At 39.2% G+C, this 26,398-nt stretch overlaps 1 protein-coding gene across 3 annotated transcripts in view; it reads right to left on the reverse strand.

Annotated features, from left to right (window-relative positions):
- Positions 1 to 26,398, reverse strand: part of TBC1D19 (TBC1 domain family member 19) — a 223,031-nt gene that overhangs the window by 98,417 nt on the left and 98,216 nt on the right. For all 3 annotated transcript variants that reach the window (XM_075568240.1, XM_075568231.1, XM_075568223.1), the window contains exon 11: positions 26,187 to 26,299. In XM_075568240.1, coding sequence (XP_075424355.1) covers positions 26,187 to 26,299 — 113 coding nt within the window. The remainder of the gene's footprint in view (positions 1 to 26,186; positions 26,300 to 26,398) is intronic.

Here is a 26,398-nt window from a genome sequence, read left to right on the forward strand (position 1 = left end):
GTGAAAATGTTTCTAAGTCCAGCGCTTAAAGATTAAAAGCGGCTGTTGGCTAACTTTTGTTAGAAAGCTCCTCGTGCTCTGAAACTTGCTGTGCGCATAGTTCAGGGAGAAACATATAAAACAACCATAACTTAATTTTTATAGCATTTTATAAAAAATGATGAATGAAAGTCCCCCTAAAATAGTGTATAAAACATCATAGGAATAATTGGGCTTTGTTCAGAACACCCAAGACAGGGAAACCCTTATTTATTGTAGCACCCCACTTAGTATGCGTGTAGTGACTCACTATAAATGAGCTGAGGATGTGCAGCTCCAGACTTCTAAGGTATCCCGCTGGCTTGATGCCACAATCTCTGTAAAAGTCCGGAGTTGAAAGGGCTCAGTATCCCTAAGGTGTTAGGTTGGGAGGGGTCTCTCAGGTAACCCCATCCTAAAGTTTGGGCAAATGGTGGCCGGCCCAGACTCACTGTCGCCAGGTAGAGGGGCTGGGTCTCATATTCTAAGAAGCAAAGGTGCTACGTTCGCGCATGCCCCTAGCAGAAGAAGCCCCTCTGCCAAGTTTGTGAAGTATTGGCAACTCTGGGATAGGTGGGAAAAGTTATTCCCACGAAGAGATTGGCTGCACTTGTTAGGTATAGGGTTCTGAACCCTATAAGAATTCCTGCAGCCCATCGGGAATCAGATTTACCTTAAGATTCATCAGAGATTTCGTACCAAGATACCAAGCTTCCAAGTGCCATTACCGTAGTGGCAGAACAAAGGAAGCAGCTCCGTCTGAGTATACAGCGGTTGTGACTAGCGCCGCTGACGAGGACAGTTCCAAGCCATTTCACGAGTAACTCCCGCTCCTGGGAAATTGCTCCTAAAGATTTTATTTTTCATCATTTCGTTCTGGAAACAAATTATTTTGTTTGCCCCCATCCCAGTAAGTATATTTTGACTGTAGTTGTGGAACATTGTGTGTATGTCTTTTCGTGGAATAAACTACAATTTATTTTCCCTCCTTGCTTTGCTCAATCAAATGATCCCGGTATAAATGTGTTAATAAACCTGGTCTCCCGTGACAGACATTAAATACTAATCATTACAGAGTAATACTATCTAAGATAATTTACATTCGGTGCAATTCTCAGTGATGACAGGTATAAATCTGTAAACGGCAAAAATACCCAATCGTGGTATAGTTTTACAAATATCAGACAAGTAATTTTACGCTCAAGGGTATACAATACAAGGGACTGTCACATGTGATACCTTGCGAAAATCAAATCCCCCTGAATGCAAGGATGAGGTTGGTTACCATTAATCTGGGGATTCATTTAGAAAATTAAATTAGAAATTAAATAAACCTTAATGCAATTTCCCTGTAAAGGTAGCTAAGATACAATAGTTTTCTTATATGGAAAAAAGATAATTTTAGTGTGTGCGAGTCCCTGTAGTGGGGCATACGGAGAGGCAGGTCTCAAAAAAGCGCAACGTTTGGCTTTTATTTAGCAAGAACGGCTAACAATATAAATAGCTTCCTTCAGCATAATCAAAATGAAAGAAAACAGTCTTGTACACACATATTGTAACTACTCTAGTCCACAACTACTTCAGATCATCTCTTTAACAATTTAGCAGTATACAGTATATAATGACATGACTTGCCCTCCCTTGCTCTTTTTTCTTTTTAAAATAAAGTAGAACTTCCAGGGGATGTGCCTTCAAGATAGCTGCTTAATAACAGAGCTCTCTGCCTGGCTTTTCTTCATCCCCAGCCATCATCCTACCAATTTAAATTGTTAGTTTTACGGTACCTACTATGGATTGTAGGCCAAACTAAGGGCTCTCTTTTGAAACCTGTATTGTCTGCTACGGATTTACCCCTGGTTGTCAGGAATCTATATTAAGGCTGTTGCCAAGCCCATGGTAGGGTGTTTCCTGTGACTACAATATTAGCATCAGCCTGAAGCTGGAGTCTTTTCTTCACATATCAGACAGCCTTGTTTTGGAACTTCTCAGACTGCTACTACACTATGTCTTGGCTGAGACCTTCGTGGAATTGCAACGTGCTGGAGAAAGACGTGCTAAGGCGAGACTTACCTGGTAAATATGCAGCTTCTAGCTGTCTACTGTATCACTATAACACTGCACCTCCCATTGGAGCACTGATAATATCTCAACACATTTAACACCTACCACTGACTTTGACTTTGTTTTGTATGTTAGTTTTGGGAATACAAATAATCTTTAAGCTACTTTTCTAAGTTCTGTGTCCAGGCTTTCTATTATGACTTGTCTCTTGATAAACCGGAATATAGGCGTGAGAGACAATCCTGGGCACAACGTGAGCCCCAAACTAGAGATAATGTGGCTGATACAACAAAGGAAGAATTATTGGCTTAATAGCAAATGTGATTCTCTCAGGGCTGTTACGTGGAAACCTTTGAGGGCTTTTGAAAAACACCAACCAATAATATCAGAACCAGAAAATGATCACACAGAAAGTGAGACAGAAATCACACCTTCCCTTTTACAATATATGTCTGAGAGGAACTCTGCTGAAATATCACAGAACCGGGTGGCCAAGTCAGTATACCCTCTCAGTCTCTGAAGTCTCTGAGCCGACACCCATCTTGAATGTGCCCTACTCTGTGATCCTGCTTGCTAATGCACCTAGTAAGCCACTACATCCTGTACCAATGTCCTACAGGCTCCCCTACTTCCTATCCTGTATAATCAAACATTTTACAAAATGCATGAAATGTCCTCTAACTTTTTCTGCTGGTCTGGCAGGAGATTTCAACTACTCAATGACACACCGTTTGCCATTGTTGCTTATAGTCCTCACAGCCAATTAACCATTGCCTGGGCTTCATTACTTCAAAGATTTTGTCAACAAAGGACTTTTTTTCTATAACTATTGTTATTAATTTAAATCTGTTAATTTGTTTATATTAGAACAGTGCTAGTCCTGAGAATTTTCTCTCTTCCCGATTAAACAGAGACTGTTATATGGAGATGGTGATTGCAAACTTAATTTGAATGACCTCAAATTACACATCTTTGCTGTGAGCATTGAAATCCTTGGGTTAACTTAGAAATGTGTAAACTAAAATTATTCCAACCTTTCACATGTAAGTTGTCTTCTGTATCCTAGTACAGTGCATAACTGGATATAACTACAGAAGGATGATTATTATAGGAACGTATTCTTGCACAGAATTACATCCCTCTGCCTTTGTTGCGTAAAAGTTGCTGAATTTGCTCAGTCTGTTCAGTTACTCTGATCACTCTCAGTAATATGGTTATCTTAAAAGGACAAGAGACCAATATAAAAATCAGGAAATGTAAATATGTCTTTAGAATAATATTCTTATGAATAATACACGTGTAAAGCCCTAATTAATCTTAATTCTCTTTACTATTCTAAACTCGCAGTTTTGCTTCTTTTTTTACATTTTATTTCACTGATTTTCTAGTGTATATTCATTTTGATCCCTTTCACCACTCCTGCTTTATTAACTGTATAGTCACAATTTAAAAATGTATCTGGTTTAAAATGTTAAAATAGAAAAAAGAAAGAAAAGAGTAAGAAAACAATTTAACAACTTTAAAATGGCACACAACAATTACTCTGTGTATTTCTAAAGGAACTGTATGAATATCTGACTAAAACTTTGATAGTTTGTAATATACTGGGCTGGTAACACATACTTCATGTGCCCGATGTATATGTTGTCCCCAATAAAGAGATACTTAAAAAAAAGAAAAAATTACAAATGAAAGCAGGGAAGCCGCGCTGGTGCTGTCAGACGTTAATATTGAAATAAGCCCCTTGCTGCTGGATGCGTGGAGGTACTCCCAATCGCTCCTACAGTATGTGAAAACGCCCTTAGGCGTTTTCACCATGTAACGAAAAGAACAAAGATGCACACAGCGCACCGGGGGTTAATAAAGAATTACGTAGCCATATGCGTATTCACAAGTAACTTATACAGTTGTAAGTAGTATACCTAATAGATGAAAAAATCACCAAAGATATAACTGAGGCTCAATTGAGACGACCAAAAATATATATAATATAACACAATATTTATTTAAAAAGGCGATACAGAAATAAATGTGTATAAGTGCTAGCCACCAATAACACAACTCCTTGTAAAAATACAGATACAATAAAAAAAACCTACAGTGAGTACAAATAACAAGTAATAACTCCGTTGTAGACATACAGTACCTAAAAACAAACAAGCCACAAATGGGGATGCCGAGATACTAACCGGGAAAGATAAACAAGTGGGACTGCTATGATCAGCGCTGATGTTTGTGTCCGGACACAAACATCAGCGCTGATCACAGCAGTCCCGCTTGTATATATTTCCCGGGTTTGCCAACAATTATTTGATTCTTAATTTTTTAAACATGCTTAAAAGAATAAGACCACAGATAAGGCCATTAACTCCACCGTGGGACCTTAACCTGATACCAGAAGCCTATACCACTGCCTTTTCCCTTGCCAAGTAAACATACTTTTTTTCACTCGTACTACCGTAACCCTGTCCTAAACAGTAACTCTCTCCAACTATTTGCCACATGTAAATCCCTTTCCTGCTAACTAAATCTGCACCCTCCTTTTACCCTCATGGCCCAAGACCTTGTCACCTACTTCACAGACATTAAATCAGGCATGACTTAAGTCTTTATGTCAAGCTCCACACGCACCACCTACCTCCCCTCACATACCTAAATCTACCCACACCTAATTTACCCCAATAACTGAGGATGAGGTCTCCATGCTCCTCTCATCATCTCAACCTAGAACCTGCACCCTTAATACTATTCGCTCACATCTCTGCTCCCTCTCTGGCACACTAAGCCCCACCATAACTCGCCTTTTTAACCTCTCGCTCACCTCTGGTACATTCCCATCTTCTTATAAACAAAACGCCCATTCTAAAGAAACGCTCTCTTGCCCAGCCTCCCTGTCTAATTACCAGCCTATTGCTCTTCTCTCTTTTGCCTCCAGGCTACTGTACTTGAGCGACTTATATACTGTACAACAGCTTTACTAACTTTCTATCCTCCAACGCCCTGCTTGACTCTTTGCAATCTGGTTTCCATTCTCCAAGGGTCACTTCTCCTTACTAATGCTCTTTGATCTCTCAACTCCCTTCGACACTGTTGATCATCCCTTCTACTACACACTCTCCACTCTATTGGCCTCTGTGATGCAGCCCTCTCTTGGTTCACGTCCTACCTATCCAAACGCTCCTTCAGTGTTTCCTTCTCTAGTGTCTCCTCCTCTTCACTCCCTCTTTCTGTTGGAGTCCCACAATGCTCTGTCTCCTGTCCCTCTGCTCATCTCACTCTACACCTCTTCTCTTGGAGAACTAATACAATCTTTTGGCTTTCACGATCATCATTATGCTGATGAAACCCAAATCTATCCCTCCTCCCCCGACCTCTCCCCTCATCTCTTGTCTGTGTCACCAATTTCTCTCTTCATTGTCCTCCAGGATGTGCCACCATTATCTGAAACTTAACATGTCCAAGACAGAACTAATACTCTTTCCATCTTCCACTGCCACCACTACACCCAAATTCTCCTTCACTGTCAATAACAGCACAATCTCATCAACACCCCAAGTCCGCTGTCTAGGGGTCATCTTTGACTCAGACCTCTCCTTTATTCCTCACATTGAGTCTCTCACTAAGTCCTGCCATCTCCACCTCCAAAATATTACCAGGATACAATCTTTTCTCGCTCATGATGCAACTAAAATACTAATAAATCCTAATAATTAAAATGAAAATGCAGCAAATATTATCTATTACTACAGAACTGATTTATAAAAATAAATTAAAGAAAAAAAATGTAGGATAATGCTTGTATTGCCTCTTTAAGCGCTTTTGTACTAAGGACTGTACCACATGGGGTTATTTACCATAACCCTTGTGAAAAAATATATGCATTTGTATTTAATCACTTTGTTTACATATTATAAGTCTAGTTTTGTGAACACACTGTACACTTACAGTACTGTGAATTATGCAGATGATGGATGGTGGATAAAGCAAAATTAGCAGTCTGCTATACTTGTACGGTCAGTATTGGGTAAAACCAATGTACATTTCTAGCTTAACAAACTCATTAGCTTGAGCTCTATTTACATTGCCTCCATTTAATTACTGAGCTGCAGGAGGATGTCAAAATGTGAATTAGCTTATGCTGTTGTGTCACACGGTGCATGAAATCAGTTAGAATAAATTCGTAAACAAATTGCGCTTGTCAAAAGCAATCAACAATTCCAGGAGCTTGCTCAACTTTTGCAGCTAGTGCACTTTTTTTACTTGATAGATATAACTGCGTTCAAGTCTCTCAAGACCGTCACAGCATTTTCAAGATGTTTCTGATTGCTTAGCATTAATTATAATCTGGTGTAATGGTAAAACTCTGCAGAGGCATTGTGAACTTACTTTTTTGTGTAACTGGATTTTGGTCAACATTCAACAGAAATCATAGTGAAGAACTCATGTGAGGAAAAAGAAATACATGAAAAGAGTAATTCACCAAAAACTGGTAGTCACCGTTGACATTCACAATATATATTTTTTATAAAACATAGAAAATAAGATGTGTTTAATACTTCTATTCCCTACACATTTTAGATGTTTAGTTATCAAGCACTTACAGTGTCCATGTAAAATCCAGTCCAGTTAAGTGGTATCATCCATGTGTTATTATATAACTACACAAATAGAATACAAATTTCAGTGTAAGCAAATAGCTTTAAAACATTGACTTCAAGTAATTTTGTATTTGTAACACCTGTGAGCCTGCAATGTACTGTATGGCAGCACAAAACACAAAACAATAATTTTTAAAATGATCTTTACAGCTGAGCCTTGGTGCTGGTAGTATCAAAATAAAATTAAATTATACTACATTTTAATTCGTAACATCAGCTTTTCATACATACAGTGTATAACCTCCGCCATTGTCTTTATCTGTGCTTAGGAAAGTCTGATTTCAAGTGACCTAATGTTAACACATTAAAACAATGTGCTGCAGATGTAGCCAATGTTAAAGGTCCCGGGCAGTGGGAAATCTCTCTGTGGAGGGGGGTGAGGTAGGGGGAGGGGTAGGGGGGATGTCCCATTTGGAAAACAGATCCCCCGAAGGCAGGCGTGGCTTTTATTTAATGTTCCCGAAGCTGCAGCGTTTTGTTTTTCATCCTGCAGCTCCTGGAACAGTAAATTGGCCTACATCTGCAGTTCGATAAACATTATTTCCTCTATTAACAGACGTGGAGGGCTTATGAGTCATAATTCTTTTTGCAGGAGTGGCATTTTAGATCAAAATATGAAAATATTTTTTTATGCCACTTCAGTATTGTTTCATAAAACAATAAATAGGAGTCCTATATATTTTGAATTCTAGCTGAAAAGTCATTCAAACATACTACGTATTTTATCTTACTTTCACTGGTAATTTTTATATTTTACTAAAACCAACAGTAAATCTGTGATCAACGTACTAACAAACATGACAATTAAGTTGTAGACATACTAAGGTTTTTTTTGTTTTTTTTTCATTTACAGTACAAGACCAAAAAATATTTTATTAACACACTTATGACTGTAATTACACTGCATTATCTCAAAAAAGATACACTACAAGTACTACCACATCATGGAAAAAAAGGCAATGTATGAACTGGACAACTTGAATCTCAAAAATCAACTATAATCTGGAAAAAGCATTTAGCAATTTACAGTAGTACATTACATTCAGTACACATTTTCAGTAGCAAGCAGCAGAGTAGACATACAAGGTTGAATCAGACCCTACCAAGTAATTAAAGTGCACAAATTAACTAAACTGGCATAGACAGCAAGAAGGAACATACAGTACTACTTAGCCGAATGGCCAAGTAAGCAAGTGACCAGGCAAACTAAGATTAACAGTTCTGCTCATTAATATACTTCCCTTTCTTTATACTACCACTTGATATCCTTCTGACCACTAATTAAATTAAGAATGGTATGACAATAAAACTTGAAGTAGTGTAAAAATGGTTCCAGCTGATTATTAAATTAGTCCTGAGAGACACATTTTGAAGATAACACATTGCCAGCACGAGCTGTTGAACATTTGACACGACTCTTCTGGTGAAATAATTAACAGCTAATAATTAACAGCTAAATCAGGGGTGGGCAACTCCAGTCTTCACGGGCCACGAACAGGTCATGTTTTCAGGATATCCCTGATTCAGCACAGGTTGCTCAGTCTTTGACTGAGCCATTGATTGAGCCACTTGTGCTGAAGCAGGGATAGCCTGAAAACCTAACCTGGTGGCGCTTGAAGACTAGAGTTGCCCACCCCTGCGATTGATGCTATCCATCTGTTAACAGCAAAGACAAAGATAAGTTCTCCAGGACCGGGATGTACCATGCAAAAACATGCTTTGTCCTTTTATTCTGAACACTATATTTTGGGGGTAATAACTGAAAAATTAAATAGAGAGTGGAGATCTTTAATACATTTTTAAGTTTTTCCGCTTCTTCAACAGCAGCCACAGGACATATATATTTAAGTGTGTCAATGTAAAAACCCTAGCCTATCCATTTTTAATAGACGTGCTATCTTAAATATTCATTAAAGTTAGGGAAGAAGATGTGCAAACCCCTTCCCCCTGAGAACTGCCGCGCATAATGATAATGCTCTCGCTCTATGCGTTTCGGTTCTCTCACAGGGCCTCATGCAGAGAGCATAGAATTTTAAAAATGGCGAATTTCATAAAAAGTAGCTTTTTTGGAGAGTTTTATTCTCCATATGCAGAAAAGTGCGAATTCTGCTATGTTTAACATGGATGCGTGTGGCGAGTTTAAATTGGCGAGATGCGCGCTTCAGAAACGTGTAAAAACAAATTCGCGCCTTTTTTTTCCCCTTTACTATAGGCGGCGAGCGCCATCTTGCCATATTTTCGTGGCGCGGCAAAAATGCGAGAATCGCGCCTTTTTTTGGCGCGAACAGCCGCTACTTGCCGTTCGCACCTCTCTGCATTCGGAGAGTTTTAAAAATGGCGCGATTGAGGTTCTCGCCAGCCGCGAGGCGAGTTTTAAACATAGAAATAAAAAAATGGCGCGTTTTTCGCAACTCGCCATTTTATGCCGTTTTCTGAGGGAAATTGAACAAAAAATGGCGAGTTTTGAAATAACGATGCTCTCTGCATGAGGCCCACAATTCCTTACATAAATTAAATCTAATAGAAAGCACAAGAACAGTCACCTTTGAAACGCACTCATGGTAAATTAATATATATATATATATATATAAACAAAAGGATATAACATCCACAGAAGGACTACGGTATCTAACTCAACCAAACACCTATAGTAAACTATGGTGGCAAAACGTCTAAACTGCTAAAATAAAAAATAACAAACTTTTAATAGTATACAATAACAACGCCGAAAAACACAAGTGACAAAGTATGTAAAAGTGTATATAAAAATGAAATAAAATAACCGCTTATAATGCGGTCTGAGCGTGGCTCCCAATTAAAAAACATCTCCAAGTTTGTGTGTTTAGCTAAATGGCCGCCGCGCAAGGACTTACCCGGCATCTGCAGCTCTCTCCTCTCTGCAGCTCTCTCCTCTCTCCCTGCTTCATCAGGCTGCGTCCACGTGTGTGGCGCACATCTCCAAGGTTTTTTTTTTTAACATTCAATGCTTTATCGCTAACGGACACACAAACAAATAATTTTAGCATACCATGCAGGAATCGAACACGGCACCAATCCTATGGTGTAGCAGGTAAAGAATCTGTACTAGTGTATGAAGGGTTATGGGTTCGATTTCTGCATGGTATGCTAAAATTATTTGTGTGTGTGTCTGTTAGCAATAAAGCATTGAATGTTATTTAAAAAAAAAAAACTTAGAGATGTGCACCGCGCACATGGACGCAGCAGGGAGAGAAGAGAGAGTTGCAGATGCCGGGTAAGTTCTCGCGAGGCGGCCATTTCGCGATCCCGGTTATAACGCGGTCTCATTACAGCTGTATTTGTGGATGTCGGTTTACGGAAGATGGTACTTTCTAATCTCCCGTCCTCCTTCTTGATGATGGTGAGATCGAGGAAGTCAACCCTCTTAAGATTACACTGGTCAGTAAGCGTCAAATTGTAGTCATAAGTATTTAACTTATCGATAAAGTTCTTTAAGAGATTCTCAGTACCATTCACCCAAAGTAAGATATGTTCCGTGAACACATCATTGGCCTCCATGAACACCACTGTCTCCTCCCACCATCCCAAATAGAGATTTGCGAAGGTGGGAGCGCAAGTGGTGCCCATGGCGGTACCTTGTAACTGATGATACATCTTATTGTTAAAAATAAAATACTATATTGGTAAGGGTGAGATCCAACAGTTTAATGACAAAGTTATTGTGAAAGTTGTACATCACAACTTTCAAGAAATGAGAGACAGACCGCAGTCCTACCTCATGCAATATACTAGTGTATAAGCTCTCAACGTCGATACCGACCAAAGGTGTGTGTTGGTCCATAGTTATACCCTCTAGCCTTGACAGAACATCTTTTGTGTCTATCAGATGATAGGGGAGGGAGCCAACAAAAGGTCTAAGAAAGCGATCCAAATACACACTCACATTCGATGTGATATTGCCAATTCCAAATACAATTGGTTGGCCTGGTGGTGGATCCTTATTCTTATGTACTTTGGGTAGGTAATAAAAAGTCGCTAGAATAGGATTTTTAACTAAAATAAAATAATATTAATTTTGAGATATAACCTTGGATTCAAGTCCTTCTTTGAGTACCTGTGCCAATTCATTTTGGAACTGTTAAGTCGGATGAGTTGACAACACCTTGTAACAACTGGTATCTGATAAGAGTCTTAGGCCCTCTTTAACATACACCTCTTTTTGTAGTATAACTATATTGCCCCCTTATCAGAGGGCTTAATGACGATTGTATCGTTATTTTCCAGATCTCTCAGAGCAGTATGTTGTTCGTTGAGGCTCAGATTATAAATCGCACACTTTATTCGTAAAAGACATAGGGGGCTATGCACTAAGCTCCGAGCTTTCGCGCCGGCCTGAAAAAAATTAGCACGTCCGATAAAAAATGAAGCCGGCGGCGCGATTCACTAAGGCCCTCAGCCCATGTTGTATCGGACGTGCCCAAAACTGGCTTATCGTGCGTGCAATGTATTTTCCCCCTGCTAGCGTTCTTAACCTTTACGTACACTAGCTGATAGAAAAAAAAGCCGCTTGTAACATTTGCATGGAGATTTGCCATCTCCATGCAAGGCTGTTACAGGCGATCGTACAATAAATAAATACATTTTAATAATAGTGTACATGAGTAGGGGGTCTCCGGAGCTGAACAGCGTTGGTTTCAGGTCCGAGGACACCCTACTTCAGGAGTACAGGCCCCGTTATGGGGTGCCGGTATCCCCTGCAGAATTTCAATGTCCCGGTCACGTGACGCGGACGCTTGAAAGTGCAGTGGATACCGGCACCCCATAATGGGGCCAGTATCTCCTGAAGTAGGGGGTCCTCGGACCTGAAACAAACGCGGGTCAGCTCCGGAGACCCCCTGCACATCTACACTATAATTAAAATGTATATTAAAAAAATAATTAACAAACATCAATACACGACCCCCCTCCCCCCTAACACATACAGTACAATAATGTGCAAAATAACTATTATCCAGATATGGATAATAGATTATTTGCCCATTATTAAACACTGCATTAGCATACGTAAATAAAGTCAATAAAAACAGTAGCCAGCTAATCCAATCAATACAAGCAGTAACAATATCAACAATTATTTAATTAAACCATTAACCAATGAAACCAATTAATTCCTAAACCAACTCAAAATGAATAGTAACACTAACCAATCAAAGCAATTAATTACAACAACATTAATGAATGTAAACATTAAAAGACAAATAAATACATTCAAACAATCTCTGAAAGAACCATAAAACGCATTAGCTAACATAATACAACATTAACTACAAACGAACACCAATCGCAAACATTTTATTACATTAAGCATGAAAAAAACAAACAATGACATCCATATAAGAAACTGACATTAAAAAAACCAACAGCAATACCAAGCCAGAAATGCCCCCCAAATATTGTAATAATAATGTATTAATCTGTACCCTAAAGTGGTACAGATTAATATATTATCAGTCAATGTGCCTCCACCAAAAAATGAAAAATCACATCCAATAAAAAACCTGTAAAAAAAGACATTTACAAACATTGAATATATTACTTACCATTAGAAGCGGTGGCCCTCTGACTCCCGGGGAAACAGGAAGCTCACGTACCTTGAAGGCCTCCAACAGCATCCGATGCCATCCGCCATGAAGATCCGGATCAGGTACCCCAATCTTCTTTTTTCTTTCTTTAATAACCTTCTTCTATCTTCATCTGTCACCATTTCTTGTTCTTCTTTATCTTCTTTCCTCATCTGTCAATCCAAAATACCCCATGTTAAATCCCAGCCGATGCTGTCTCGTCGGCTTCTTGGGCTCAAATGAGGCGTCACGGCCTTAAATATGGCTTGTGACATCACATTTACCCTCAAAATGGTTAACAGCCACCTGATTGGCTGTTCAAACCATGTTCCGACTTAAAAATGTTTTTTTTGACATGACGTCACTTAAAGGGAATGATGCCAGCCAATCAGAATGGCTGTGCTTCATTTGCCTTTAAGATGAAGTCACGAAGCTGGCGTCACATGGTATTTCAGCCAATCAGATCGTGGGAAACAATTCCACACTCTGATTGGCTGAAATACCATGTGACGCCGGCCATCTTGGATATCATGGCGGATGGCATCGGATGCTGTTGGAGGCCTTCAAGGTACGTGAGCTTCCTGTTTCCCCGGGAGTCGGAGGGCCATCGCTTCTAATGGTAAGTAATATATTCAATGTTTGTAAATGTCTTTTTTTACAGGTTTTTTCATTGGATGTGATTTTTCATTTTTTGGGGGAGGCACATTGACTGATAATATATTAATCTGTACCACTTTAGGATACAGATTAATACATTATTATTACAATATTTGGGGCGCATTTCTGGCTTGGTATTGCTGTTGGTTTTTTTAATGTCAGTTTCTTATGTGGATGTGGTTTGTTTTTTTCATGCTTAATGTAATAAAATGTTTGCGATTGGTGTTCGTTTGTAGTTAATGTTGTATTATGTTAGCTAATGCGTTTTATGGTTCTTTCAGAGATTGTTTGAATGTATTTATTTGTCTTTTAATGTTTACATTCATTAATGTTGTTGTAATTAATTGCTTTGATTGGTTAGTGTTACTATTCATTTTGAGTTGGTTTAGGAATTAATTGGTTTCATTGGTTAATGGTTTAATTAAATAATTGTTGATATTGTTACTGCTTGTATTGATTGGATTAGCTGGCTACTGTTTTTATTGACTTTATTTAGGTATGCTAATGCAGTGTTTAATAATGTTCAAATAATCTATTATCCATATCTGGATAATAGTTATTTTGCACATTATTGTACTGTATGTGTTAGGGGGGTGTATTTAGTTAGAAATATTGTTTAGTATTTTTGTTGGCACAACATTGGTACTGCAGGCCCGCGGGTACCCCGGGACTCCCACGGGGACCCCGGGACGGCCGCGGGGTCAGCCATGGACACCCGCGCGACCCCCGGCCTCCCTTGGGGACCCCTGCGGGGGACACCCACCGGCCTGTTGTATGGGTGTTGCGCATGCAAAAAGGTAAACAAAGAATTTTTTCTAAGTCCAGCTTTTTTTATCACCTGCCTTTAGCTGGTGAGCTTTATTCAGCGCAATTTTCACGTACGATCAGTTTGCGTTGCTTAGTGAATCCCGCAGAAGGGCAGGATTTAGCGCAAACAGCTGATCGTACGAGCAAAGTTGGACTTTGAAAAAATTTCAAGAAAAAGCCTATTTTAGAGCGCAAAGTGCCTGTTTGCGCGGCTTAGTGCATAGCGCTCGGCGGAACTTCACGTTCTAAAAGCACTTTGCGCTCTTAAAACGACTTATCACTACTTAGTGCATAGCCGCCATAATGTCGTTGGTAACCAAATTTGTAAACACGTCGCCATTCGTACAAGATTCAATAGGGGGTGTGAAAGTAGATTTACCCTTAAATCAGTGAAAGGACTCTTTCCCTGCGGTCTCTCATTTTCTTCCACCAAGCTCTCCATTACTTGAAACAGAGCGTGGTCACTATCATTAAAACTCTCTTGAGAAGTATTTAGGCTAGCTGCCTGTTGTCGACGTTTTAAAAATGTGTGTAGGCATACTGTAGCTTACAGTACGTGAAAATAAATTCAAATCTTTGATGCATTCAAATTTATCTAGCCTATTAGTGGGGCAAAAAGAAAGCCCTTTGACAAAACCGAAATATGGTCAGAATTCAGTGTTCTGTTAGAGAGATTAATTACTTGTGACCTGTTTTCTGACCTTTCTTGGAAACCTTCTTTGGTGCCTTATCTACATACCCCCACCTGTTTCTGTCCCTTAGATAATCTGCCCGAACCCCTTCTTGTGTTCCTTGTCCTGGTACGCTGTAATTGAGGCCTAGTCATTCTAAAAAAGAGGTAGTGGAAAGGGAGGAAGTGGAGGGTACTGGTCTGCTCGTTATATGAGCTTTATATATGTGGCCAGAAGGTGTATCAGACTCCAAATCACTTATGGAGGCTTCCCATTAGGTGGAAGATTCACTCAAATTTTATATTGGTCTTAACTCTTGAGCGAATAATCTTGAGCCTAAATATTTTCTGATCCCTGATCAGAATAATGGTCAATAAAGTCTCTAATAAACTTGCATTGTTTCCTTTCCTTAATGTCTGCGGTAAGTTTGTCAATATTGTTTTTTAACCTTTTTTCAAGTGTCTCAAAGTCAGGTTTCTCTTGCCATATCATTAAGAAATTTGTCAATCTCCGTATTTACAGTTTCCAGTCTTTTGGTCTCAAACTTTACTAATAGGCGTATTAGGTCACATGAACAGATTAGCAGGATGCTTTCCCATGCTTTAATAAATACTTCATCATTAATTTTGTGGGAGGGAGGAAGGTATACCCGCAGACCTCTTGGAACCAAAAAGAAGAAAACTGTCCTGCGCTCAAGCCGTCATCCAACACTGTTGATATCAGTGTGAGTCACATGAAAAGATACAGGGAATTCTAATAGACCAGAATGGAGGTCAGAGCTTGATAAGAGTGTACTTACCCATGAAAAGCTCACTTCAGACCTCGGTCCTAGTTTCCTCTGTGCTCTGATCTGGGCGTGCAGCCTTCAGTGTATGTAACAGGCAGGAGAAGAGATCCGGCGTCACAGCCAGTGACTGAATCGGAGGCACTTCCGGTTTGAACAGTAAATCTTTATTAAATGCACAAAAGGACACAGGCTACATCACAGTCTCCCCCTCAACGCGTTTCACGCGCAGAATAGCGCTTCGTCTTGGAACCAAGTCTGATTTGAGATAATTCTCCAGACTTGCGACCTCCCACCAAATTTTGGTTTGGGAACTATAGTTTTTCTTTAAGTCAGAATAGTATTTATTGATATCATCTGGTATAGTTTCTACAGCTGTAGTAGTTATATTAGTAAATAGGCTGGTGGACTGTACCCTCCAGACTTCAAAGTCTGGTTTGGTTGCCAGAAAACCTGTCATATCAAACACTTATTGCTGAGTCAGAATAATAGTTTGGAATGTATATCCAAAATTAAAATTGTACCTCTGAAAGCTGATATCACCGAGAAAAGGACCCAACACAAGGTTCCACAATATGAATGAAATCAATAGCACCGTAGATATTACTAGACACATGATACATAAAGCTTGGCCCCCTGCAGAAGCACTTACCAAAATTCCCTCCTCCTGTCTCAGTATATTCCTCCTACATACCAATTAGATTGTAAGCTCCTCGGAGCAGGGACTCCTCTTTCTAAGTGTTACGTTTATGTCTGAAGCACTTATTCCCATATTTATATTTGTTATTTATATGATTACCATGTGTATTACTACTGTGAAGCGATATGTACATCAATGGCGCTATACAAATGAAGACATACAATACAATAGTGGTGAAGATATCGCTCAAACCCAATATTTCAATATACATAAAAAACAGGTGCATGGGGAAGTATATATTATAGAAAGCATAAAAAAAGTGACAGAGGTCACAACAGTCCCCTTTGAAACGCACTCATGGTAAATTAACAGATAATATTTATATATACAATAGGATCTAATATCCACATAAAGGACTAAGGTATATAACTCAACCAAACACCTATAGTAAACTATGGTGCAAAACATCTAAACTGCTAAAATAAAAAATACAGTACTAAACTTTTAATAGTATACAATAACAACGCCGAAACACAAGTGACAAAGTATGTAAAAATGTGTATATAAATGAAATAAAATAAATCCCCAGGTTGGGAACAAGTGATGGAGGGTAAGTAGTAGTAGGGAATATATAATCAAAAGTGAATACTCATACTGTATGTGCCATACAATCCGAGTAGGTATATACACAGATGCACGTCCCTTAAGTATAACTACTGAATGACTAAATAGTCTGATGTAGAGTCTGGACCGCAAAAGGTTGTATAGCACGGAATACAGAAAGCAAGTGTGTATTGCATATAGGATGCTGGTAAAATCAATCTCTCTTCAGCATGTATCAATGTACCGATATACCACAACAACCTGTATACTTAAATCATATATTCCGTGAATACCAAGATATGAATGGAAACACTAATAAACAGTCAAGTATAAGTCATTGCATGACTGATAAGGAAACCCGGTATACAATAATATATCTTGTTGAGGCCAGAACGCTACCATCCTCGATACATCATCCCGCTCGTGGACGCCACCAACATGACGTTACCACGCCCCGATGCACGTTTCGTGTGAGGTATCAAACTTCTTCAGGGGAGGGGGTAACATACAAGAGCCGTCCATGCACATATTATACCCTAAGGTGAGGGAGGAGTTAGAGCCAGTTCAACCTATGCTAAATTTAGACAACAGATACTTTATCCTATATCTATACTTACTTATTGATCCAGAGGAATGCAAACAAAAAACCCCATTAAGGGGAAAAATAAATTTCTTCCTGACTCCAAGAATTGGCAATCGGATTAATCCCTTGATCAACATTCTTCCCATGTACTTATTTGGTATATCCATGTATACCTTTCCTTTCTAAAAAGATGTCCAACCTTTTTTTTTGAACAAATTTATTTTATCTGCCATCACAGTTTCCATGGGTAATGAATTCCACATTTTAACTGCCCTTACTGTAAAGAACCCTATCCTTTGTTGCTGGTGAAATCTCCTTTCCTCCAACGTAAAGGGATGGCCCCTGAGTCCTTTGTACTGCACTTGGGATGAATAGTTAATTTGAAAATTCCTTGTACTGTCCCCAAATATATTTGTACACTGGCGACACACTTTATTCGAGCTTGGCTAGTCCCACGAATTCGGGTATACCCGGGTGTATTGAGGTTTGTGACTGTTTTCTGCCCGAGTGCATTGAGGTATTTTCCAAGCAGGGATTGAAGCATTTTATTCCCGCTGGCTGCAATAATGCACAGTATATATATATATACTGCATTACAATTCATGAATTTATGCCATCTGGTAGACACGCGAAGCATTGCAGCCTATTAAATCCTAATCATTATCATTTAACAGATCAGCCGCCCATCAGCCAGGCATGAACCCAGGCTGGGAAGGCTAATGCAACGGGGCTTGTCAGAGGTGAGGAGTGGCGCATTCCAGGTATCTGCCAGGTACATACCGGGTATTTGCTCGAATAAAGTGTGTCGGTGCAGTATATAGTTATCATATCCCTTCTTAGACGCCTCTTTTCTAATGTAAATAACAGAGGAATCAGTCTCCCCCAGCCTTGCCATTTCGTATTATGTTAGCTAATGCGTTTTATGGTTCTTTCAGAGATTGTTTGAATGTATTTATTTGTCTTTTAATGTTTACATTCATTAATGTTGTTGTAATTAATTGCTTTGATTGGTTAGTGTTACTATTCATTTTGAGTTGGTTTAGGAATTAATTGGTTTCATTGGTTAATGGTTTAATTAAATAATTGTTGATATTGTTACTGCTTGTATTGATTGGATTAGCCTGCTACTGTTTTTATTGACTTTATTTAGGTATGCTAATGCAGTGTTTAATAATGGGCAAATAATCTATTATCCATATCTGGATAATAGTTATTTTGCACATTATTGTACTGTATGTGTTAGGGCGGAGGGAGGGAGGGGGGTCGTGTATTGATGTTTGTTAATTATTTTTTTAATATACATTTTAATTATAGTGTAGATGTGCAGGGGGTCTCCGGAGCTGACCTGCGTTGGTTTCAGGTCCGAGGACCCCCTACTTCAGGAGATACTGGCCCCATTATGGCCCACTCCCAATATCTTCACTCAATATGGCAAATCTATTGGGATGGGTCAGCTCAGAAATGCTCCTGCTTCCCCTTCTAACTGTTAACTAGTTACCTACCTGCACCTCACTAACAGCAACCAGGCTAGCTACCTGCTCCTCACTAACAGCCCTACCATCTGCACCACTAGTCGAAGCAAGGACCTGCTCAGTGAGCTCTAAACCCCTTTCAAGATTGCCAATGTCCCTCAATATTGCAAGTTGCGTCTTCAGATCAGCAATCTCTGACTCTAAAGAGACCACCTGCTCACACTTCTCACAGCGGTATGATCCTTGGAACAGCTCCTCCAAGTGCACATACATGTGGCAAGATGTGCATTGAGTGGCATTTTCAATCCTGCTCATTATAGCAACTATGAAGTTTATAAGTATTAACAATAAACTGTTCTACAATATACTATACCTTGTTTAACCGCTTCCTTGTTCAAACTGCTTCTGGATCTAACTGTACACTTCAAACAATCAGCACTTGAAATCAACCACACAGATCAGTATACGCAAGCTCAGAATTCGTTAGAAGCCTCTGTTTATTGCAATAAGTTTGTCTGTCTAGTGTATGTTTTGTTTGTCTATGTTTGTATTGTTTCATCAACACTAGTTTACAGGTATACACTATGATTATTTCTTGTGTTTATCTCCACATATTGTGAGACGACCCTCAAGATATACTGTATCTGGAGGCTCCCAGGTCATTCAAACTGGACATTCCATATGGTCAATGGTTAGAATTCACTATTCATCAATTGGGCTTTCTTGTAGGCGCCGGAATATTTTTTTCTGTCTTTTGTGCTTTGTTTGATCTGTATCGGTCATATTTTCCTGGCAGCTCAGCTTATAGATATAAGGTTTTGTAATCACATTAGTATCATAATTATACTAATCAATACTCACACTATTAGCGCTATATACAGATTTCTTTTTTTCAGTTTTAAAGGTCATATACTCAGTATTAATAGATGCTATATAAATCAGTGATGTAGAACTGCACTGACTTATTTAATCCGCCCCGAAGGACAAATCGGATCTCTAATATTAAACTATATCCCTGGATCACTCTACCCAAGTACCATAGTGAGCTAATACTGACCATGAGTAATTAGCTAGTGTATACACATACCATGTATCACTAAAGGTAAGTAAAGTGACAAAATTATAGATGTTATCGTACAGTAGATCAAATGAATGGCGAATAAATGTAAGCGACTATCTTAGTCGCTTAGTTCACTGTCGTTGCGTCATGAATATAATTAAATATTTGTACCTTTTAATTATTGTTACTATTTGGCACGATTGCGTTACCATCACAATCATGCACAGCCGTTGTTGTGTACAAACATCTGCACGGCGATCAGAATGATTGTCTGCCTGGCTCTAACTCCTTCCTCAACTTAGGGTATAATATATGCATGGACGTCTCTTGTATGTTATTCCTCCCCCTGAAGAAGTGTTATACGTCACACAAAACACGCGTTGGGGCGTGGTGATGTCACCTTGGTGGCGTCCATGAGCGGGACGATGTATCGAGGATGGTAACATTCTGGCCTCCACAGTATATATGGTTATATACCAGGTTTCCTCATCAGTCATGCTATGACTTATACTTGACTGTTTACAAGTGTTTCCATTCATACTTTGGTATTCACGGAATAAATGATTTAAATATACAGGTTGTTGTGGTATACCGGTACATTGATACATGCTGAGAAGAGATAGATTTTACTAGCATCCTATATGAAATACACACTTTCTGTATTCCGTGCTATACAACCTTTTGAGGTCCAGACTCTACATCAGACTATTTAGTCATTCAGTAGTTATACTTAAGTGAAGTGCATATCTGTATATACCTACTCGTATTGTATGATTATATATTCCCTACTACTACTTACAATCCATCACTTGTTTCCAACCTGGGTATTTATTTAATTTAATTTTTATGCACATTTTTGCATACTTTGTCACTTGTGTTTCGGCGTTGTCATTGTATACTATTAAAAGTTTTACAGAAGTTGGACTTACCCACTTGTTGTATTTGCTGTGTTGTACAGTAATTAGGATTCTGGTTTTACCAACAGATCTTCATCAACAAGCCATCTCCATTATATGGAACTTTGTTGTTCTTTTATATAGATTTTAATAAACTAGCTTAACTGTTTTTACAGCTTGTGTTTGTTTCTGTGTTATATGTTGTGTTTTCTGTTTGTTTGTCTCTGTTAGTGTTTGAGGTGTGTTGACGTTTTATTAGCAGTATACACTATGATTTTTCTGTTTGTTTGATTTCACATATCATGTGTCGTCATCCACGGAGCTCCCAAGTTGGTCCAGGTGCACAGGATTGGATTACCTTACAAGGACTTTATGCCATCCATCTACTAACACATCTGGATATTTGTTGGACTTTTCTCTCAAGGCGCCGGTCTGTATCTGTTTTCTGTATCACGTTTCTGACCTTGTTTGGTCAGAGTTTCCAGGCAGCCTTAGCTCATATTAACCAGCAAAGAATGAGAAATGAATATCTAAATGGTGCTTCAAACATCCAGGTTTAAGTGGTAGCAATATAGCTAAGGAGTCCAGGACACTGTAATTGAGCAATATAGGGAATATAGCTCACAATAAAAGCCTGGAAGGACAAGTATACACAAGACAGCCCTCAAAGTGAATGTAGGAAAGAGCCCATGAATAAAAGAACTCCCCATACAAACACCATAAAGAGGGGTAGTCTACTCAACCAGCGGCTGAAGCCCTGCAAATACCCCTATAATCACAGTAACATAAATGTCCAGTCTAAGGAAATACACACGATAAGACTCACAGTGATGTGTCCCTGTGTTGTTCCTGAAAATCACGTGCATCCGTCCAGTAGGTACAGAGTAAGATGAAGGAAAATAGGTGGAGCACTGCTGCAAAAATAGGGCTGGAGGCTAGTAACAAAAATAAAAATGCTTTATTGAAGATGCATGGTAGCAGTTGCTACAAAGAAGGTCCTCTAACACGTTTCACGCCTAAATGGTGCTTTATCAAAGAGTCTTGATATTAAGCTTAAGCACTTTTTAAGCACCTTTCGCTCTTTTTGTTTACTATTAAAAGTTTATTATTTTTTATTTTAGCAGTTTAGATGTTTTGCCATTATACAGTAGTTTACTTACTATATGTGTTTGGTTGAGTTAGATACCGTAGTCTAGCGGTGCGCAAAGTGGGGGGCAGGCCCCGCGTGCTTCCCGAAGGCATTTAAATTAATGCCGTGGGAGCTGCAGGGCCTCTGTAAACCTTACTTACCTTGATTCAGCGCGTCGCCATGGCAACGCGGCGGCAAATGACATCACGTTGCCATGACAACGTGACGTCATGATGCCAGGACGTCTGAATCAAGGTAAGAGAGGGGTGGGGGGGGCACGAGGAGAGGGGGAAAGCCAGTAGGGGGACGCAGGGAAAAAAAGATTGCGCTCCCCTGCCTTAGCCCTTTCTGTGAATATTATATCCTTTTGTATATATATCTGTTAATTTACCATGAGTGTGTTTCAAAGGGGACTGTTGTGACCTCGGTCACTTTTCTTGTGCTTTCTATTATGTATAATTCCCCATGCACCTGCTTTTTATGTATATTGACATATTGGGTTTGAGCGATATCTTCACCACTATTGATTTCATAAATACAATTTAGTAAATACCTACATAGTAATTCTATCTAAAATACTGATTTTGTATGTTGTATTTCTGTATGTTGTCTGCCTCCACTAGCTTGGTGGCCCATTCATTAAACTCTGAAATAGTCAATGCAAAATAACCCAAAAGACAGCATACAATTTGATGCAATTAAATCTGGCATTTTCTCCATATTGCTTAAGAATTATGTATGCATAAGAATTACACGATATCCTATACATACACTTTTTTCCTACATTACCAGCCGGAAACTGATCTCCCTCAGGTACAGTAGGTGAACTAGGTTGAGATACCTGTAAACATACCTAAGATATTTGGGATATATGCAAATTGAAACCATTTGTATATATTTTACAGATTTTAATTTGCATATTTCCTAGATATCTCAGGTGTGTTCACAGGTATCTTACTACGTGGAGTATACAGTAGGTTCATCTATTTGGAGGTACAGTATAAGACGGTACAATGGGTGCCTCCTAAATTCGCCTCATTTCTCTCTAGCAAAAGCCCTATTTTGCTTAGCTGAGGAAGGCAAGACTTTATCGGGCGATCTGCAAAGTTGCAGCTTAATGAATATCTTAAGGGTCACATTTAAAGTGTTAATTTTGGAGTTATCATCTCTGGATGTTTTCTTTCTATATCTTTAATCATGGATGCATTTTGACTATCTGGATTAACATTCTGATTCATTTGATCAAATATGTATGTTTCTGTGGTCTGAATTCTCCAATCAATCAATTGCAGCAGAATTTAAAATCTATTTAACTATTTAGGTATGTTTCTGTGATCTGAATTCTTCTATCAATCAATTGCAGCAGAATTAAAAATATAATTAACTATTTGGGTATGTTTCTTTGAGTTGATTAGGCAAAACCCTCCCTTAATTATTAGTCAAATGCATGTGATCAGAATTCTTAAGACCGTCTACCTTGGCTGTGAGCTATATGGCTGTGAGACATCTTAAGTGTCACATTTAAAGTGTCTGTAGAGTAATTTTGGAGATGGTGAAGATTGGAGGATGATCTGGACTCTGCACCACAACAACAACTTTGCAACGTGAGCACTTGACTTTCTATATGCTGTGATTATTTGTACGCTTCCTATCCTCCAATAATTGGGAAGTCTCTCCTCCTGCATCTCACTATGCCCTCCTATTGCTTTTTCTGTTTACTGTTTCCTCACTCCTTCGTGAACGTCTCTGTTCTCTCCAACTTCCCCACTCCCCACTGCACCATTATTTAAACACCTCTCTCCTAGCAACTTCTTTACCCCTCAATAAAAAGCACCCCCACAAATCCTCTATTCACATCCTCTATCTACTCCTTCCTGCTGCTGGGAATCTCCCCTAAGCCTGAACCCACACATACACACCCACAGTCACTCCTACCAACCATTGTGGCCAAGCACTGCCATCTACAGCACTTAATCCCTCACCTGATGTCTCTGTAAGTCTCCCGTCATACCACTTAGATTGTAAGTTCTTCGGGGAAAGCAATTTCCTTTCCTATTGTCTGATTTTTGTGCGCTTATTGTATTATTATAATTCCCCGTACTGTTGTAAGGAATCGGGGAACATGTTCTTTGCGACGTGTTCCCTCCTTACCTGTCTTATCTCAGACCTCCGCTCTGGCATCAGCGTGTGCGCGCACCCCCGCTCTGCTTACAGAGTGCGCACACACGTGCAACTCTTATAGTGTGCCACGGTGCTTAGCTCCTCCCCCTTGGACGCTCCGCGCTTCTCTCACACGCGGAACGCACACGTTATGACGTGCACCGCTCCCCAGTTGTGCGGCAAGTACTTGTTGAGCCCTCTTGTGTCCTGCAGCCAATCCTTGCCTCCGGAGGTCACACCTCCGCTCCACCTCCTTTGCTACTGGTTCCTGTTAAATACCCTGCAGTTCCTTTCACACATCGCTGAGCATATCTTGTTGTAGCCTTGAGCTCCTGCGTTCGTTGTGCCTTGCACCTTGTCCTGTGTTCTCTTGCAGTCAACCTTTCGTGTACCGACCCGGCTTGACTTTGTAACCCCTCTTGATACTGACCCCAGCTTAACCTCGACTCTGCGGATATCTCCAACCCAGACCACGGCTATACGGACTTGACAATTCTGAACTCTCCATTCCAAGACCTTGGCAAGTATCAACTAACCCACTCTCTCCAACCCAGACCCGGCTACGTTTGACAATCCACCTGCCATGCACGCTTCCGCTGCTGTGGGTGCATGGTTTACTACTTCCCACTTCAGTACCGGGGTCCTGTCTTGCTCGTGGGCAGCGCAAGCATTACAACTGTATTCTTTGTGAAGCACGGAGTACACTTTTGGTGCTATATAAATAAAGACATACAATACAATATCCCATGGATATGCCCTTTAGCAAATTTACATGCAACATTTTCAAAATACACGCAATTGCATAGCAGGTGTAAATATCAGTTTTTGGTCTGTTTTGACATGCAATAAGAACATGCAATGAATACTGCCGTTTTCTCACAGCAATGAATGTACTTATCAGAGTTTAATGAACAGGACTCTGTTACCTATAATGGTTAGCCGTATCCAGAAATACAAATATAGATGGATTTAAAGTGTATTCATCTATAAAAGTATTGCTGGCTTATAATAATATAATTATATGGCAACCTATTATTTAGGGAGATGAATGTGTAGATATGGGTTCCAATAGTAAACACATGCAAACCCTGGTTTATGAGAGTTATGGCACGATAGAGATTCGAATCAATTATATAAACATTAATCTTTATTAGAGCAACAACAGCAAAATATAAGACTTACACAGTAATACTACATATACTTCCTTATAAGGTTTGTACTTATTACAGGCCTAACAATACAATACAGTTCATCCTAACTAACAATACATTGATATAAAACACAGATAAATATACAGATTTACAAGTGCACAAGAATTATGATCATAATTACCTTCTGAGCTCTGCTTCTCTTTCCTCTCTCCTCCTGTACTTCTCTTTCTCCTCCTCTCCTAACTAACTACCTGACAATCTTTCTAGTTTAAAAGTGTTTTCTACACTCATAGCTAACATGTTGGAGGTTCTGATTGGATGAGGATGTATGCTTAAACCAAATTGTAGGTTTTCTCTTTGAAAATGATGGGAAAAACATAGAAATACCAAATCCATCAATAAATGTTTTGTACAGGTCAACATACTGATTGTAGAAATAGCAGCTGTGTCTGCCTGGGGGTCTAGATGTTAATTCAGGAAACACAGCTTTTTTTTAAGTCCCTGATAATCAACAAGAGAAGATGTATTATCAGGGTGTGAAGTAAATACACTTTTTGTTTGTCAATATCTTCTCCTGGAATGTTTATCCAGGTGAAGATAGGAATGTCTACTTCAAAAGACTGTTTGTGATGCCTGTAAACAAAAGCATTCCTGTAAGCAATTCTCTTGGGTAACAACTTCAAGTCTCAGTAATAACTAACATGGTGAAGCGGGCTTCAAGGCCATAGGTTTGAGTAGTAACGGTTAGTTGGGATTTTTTGGGGAGCCATAACAATGGTAAGTAATGCACGTTATAGAAGCATGTTATCTTTTTTTGTTTCTTCCTTTTTTCAATGAGATGCTTTAAAAGTTTGGCAAAGATAATGGAGACTTAAAGCGCCAAAACTCATATGGTGCCCCGAATTACATTTCAAAGTCATATGCACCTCAAAATGGAAATATGACATGGAACAGCCAATCAACCTTCAACCAGTAATGTGATCACACTAACATAATGAAGGAGAAAAGGGTAAGACTTGTGGCGGAAGAGAACGGTGGCAAAAGTGCTCATTTTCACGCTTATATACTGTATTATATTATATATCTGCCATACCGCTGTCTTTCTTACATTACTCTAGAAGTTATATCAGAATATTCTATCCTAATGTTCACCTGCTCATTTCAAAATGATAATTCAAGTTGTAAGACCAAAATAGGCATAAACGGTACATTTCTTGCATCAGTCTTGCATCTCACCTGTGGTTGGTTTGAGATATTCAAGATAAGCGCCCATAATTCAGCCCGGAGAGCCGTTGGAGATCCCTGCCGAACAAACTGCTGAGCTGCAGCACTGTCATGTTCTGCTAAAACTAGAAAACACTGCCAGTTTAAAATCTATACTTTGCACAATGTCATCTTCATATTAATAACATCATCTGTTATTTCCCATGTAAACTAAATATTGGTTA

The sequence above is a fragment of the Ascaphus truei genome, chromosome 1 (assembly GCF_040206685.1).
Source record: "Ascaphus truei isolate aAscTru1 chromosome 1, aAscTru1.hap1, whole genome shotgun sequence".
NCBI lineage: Eukaryota > Metazoa > Chordata > Amphibia > Anura > Ascaphidae > Ascaphus > Ascaphus truei.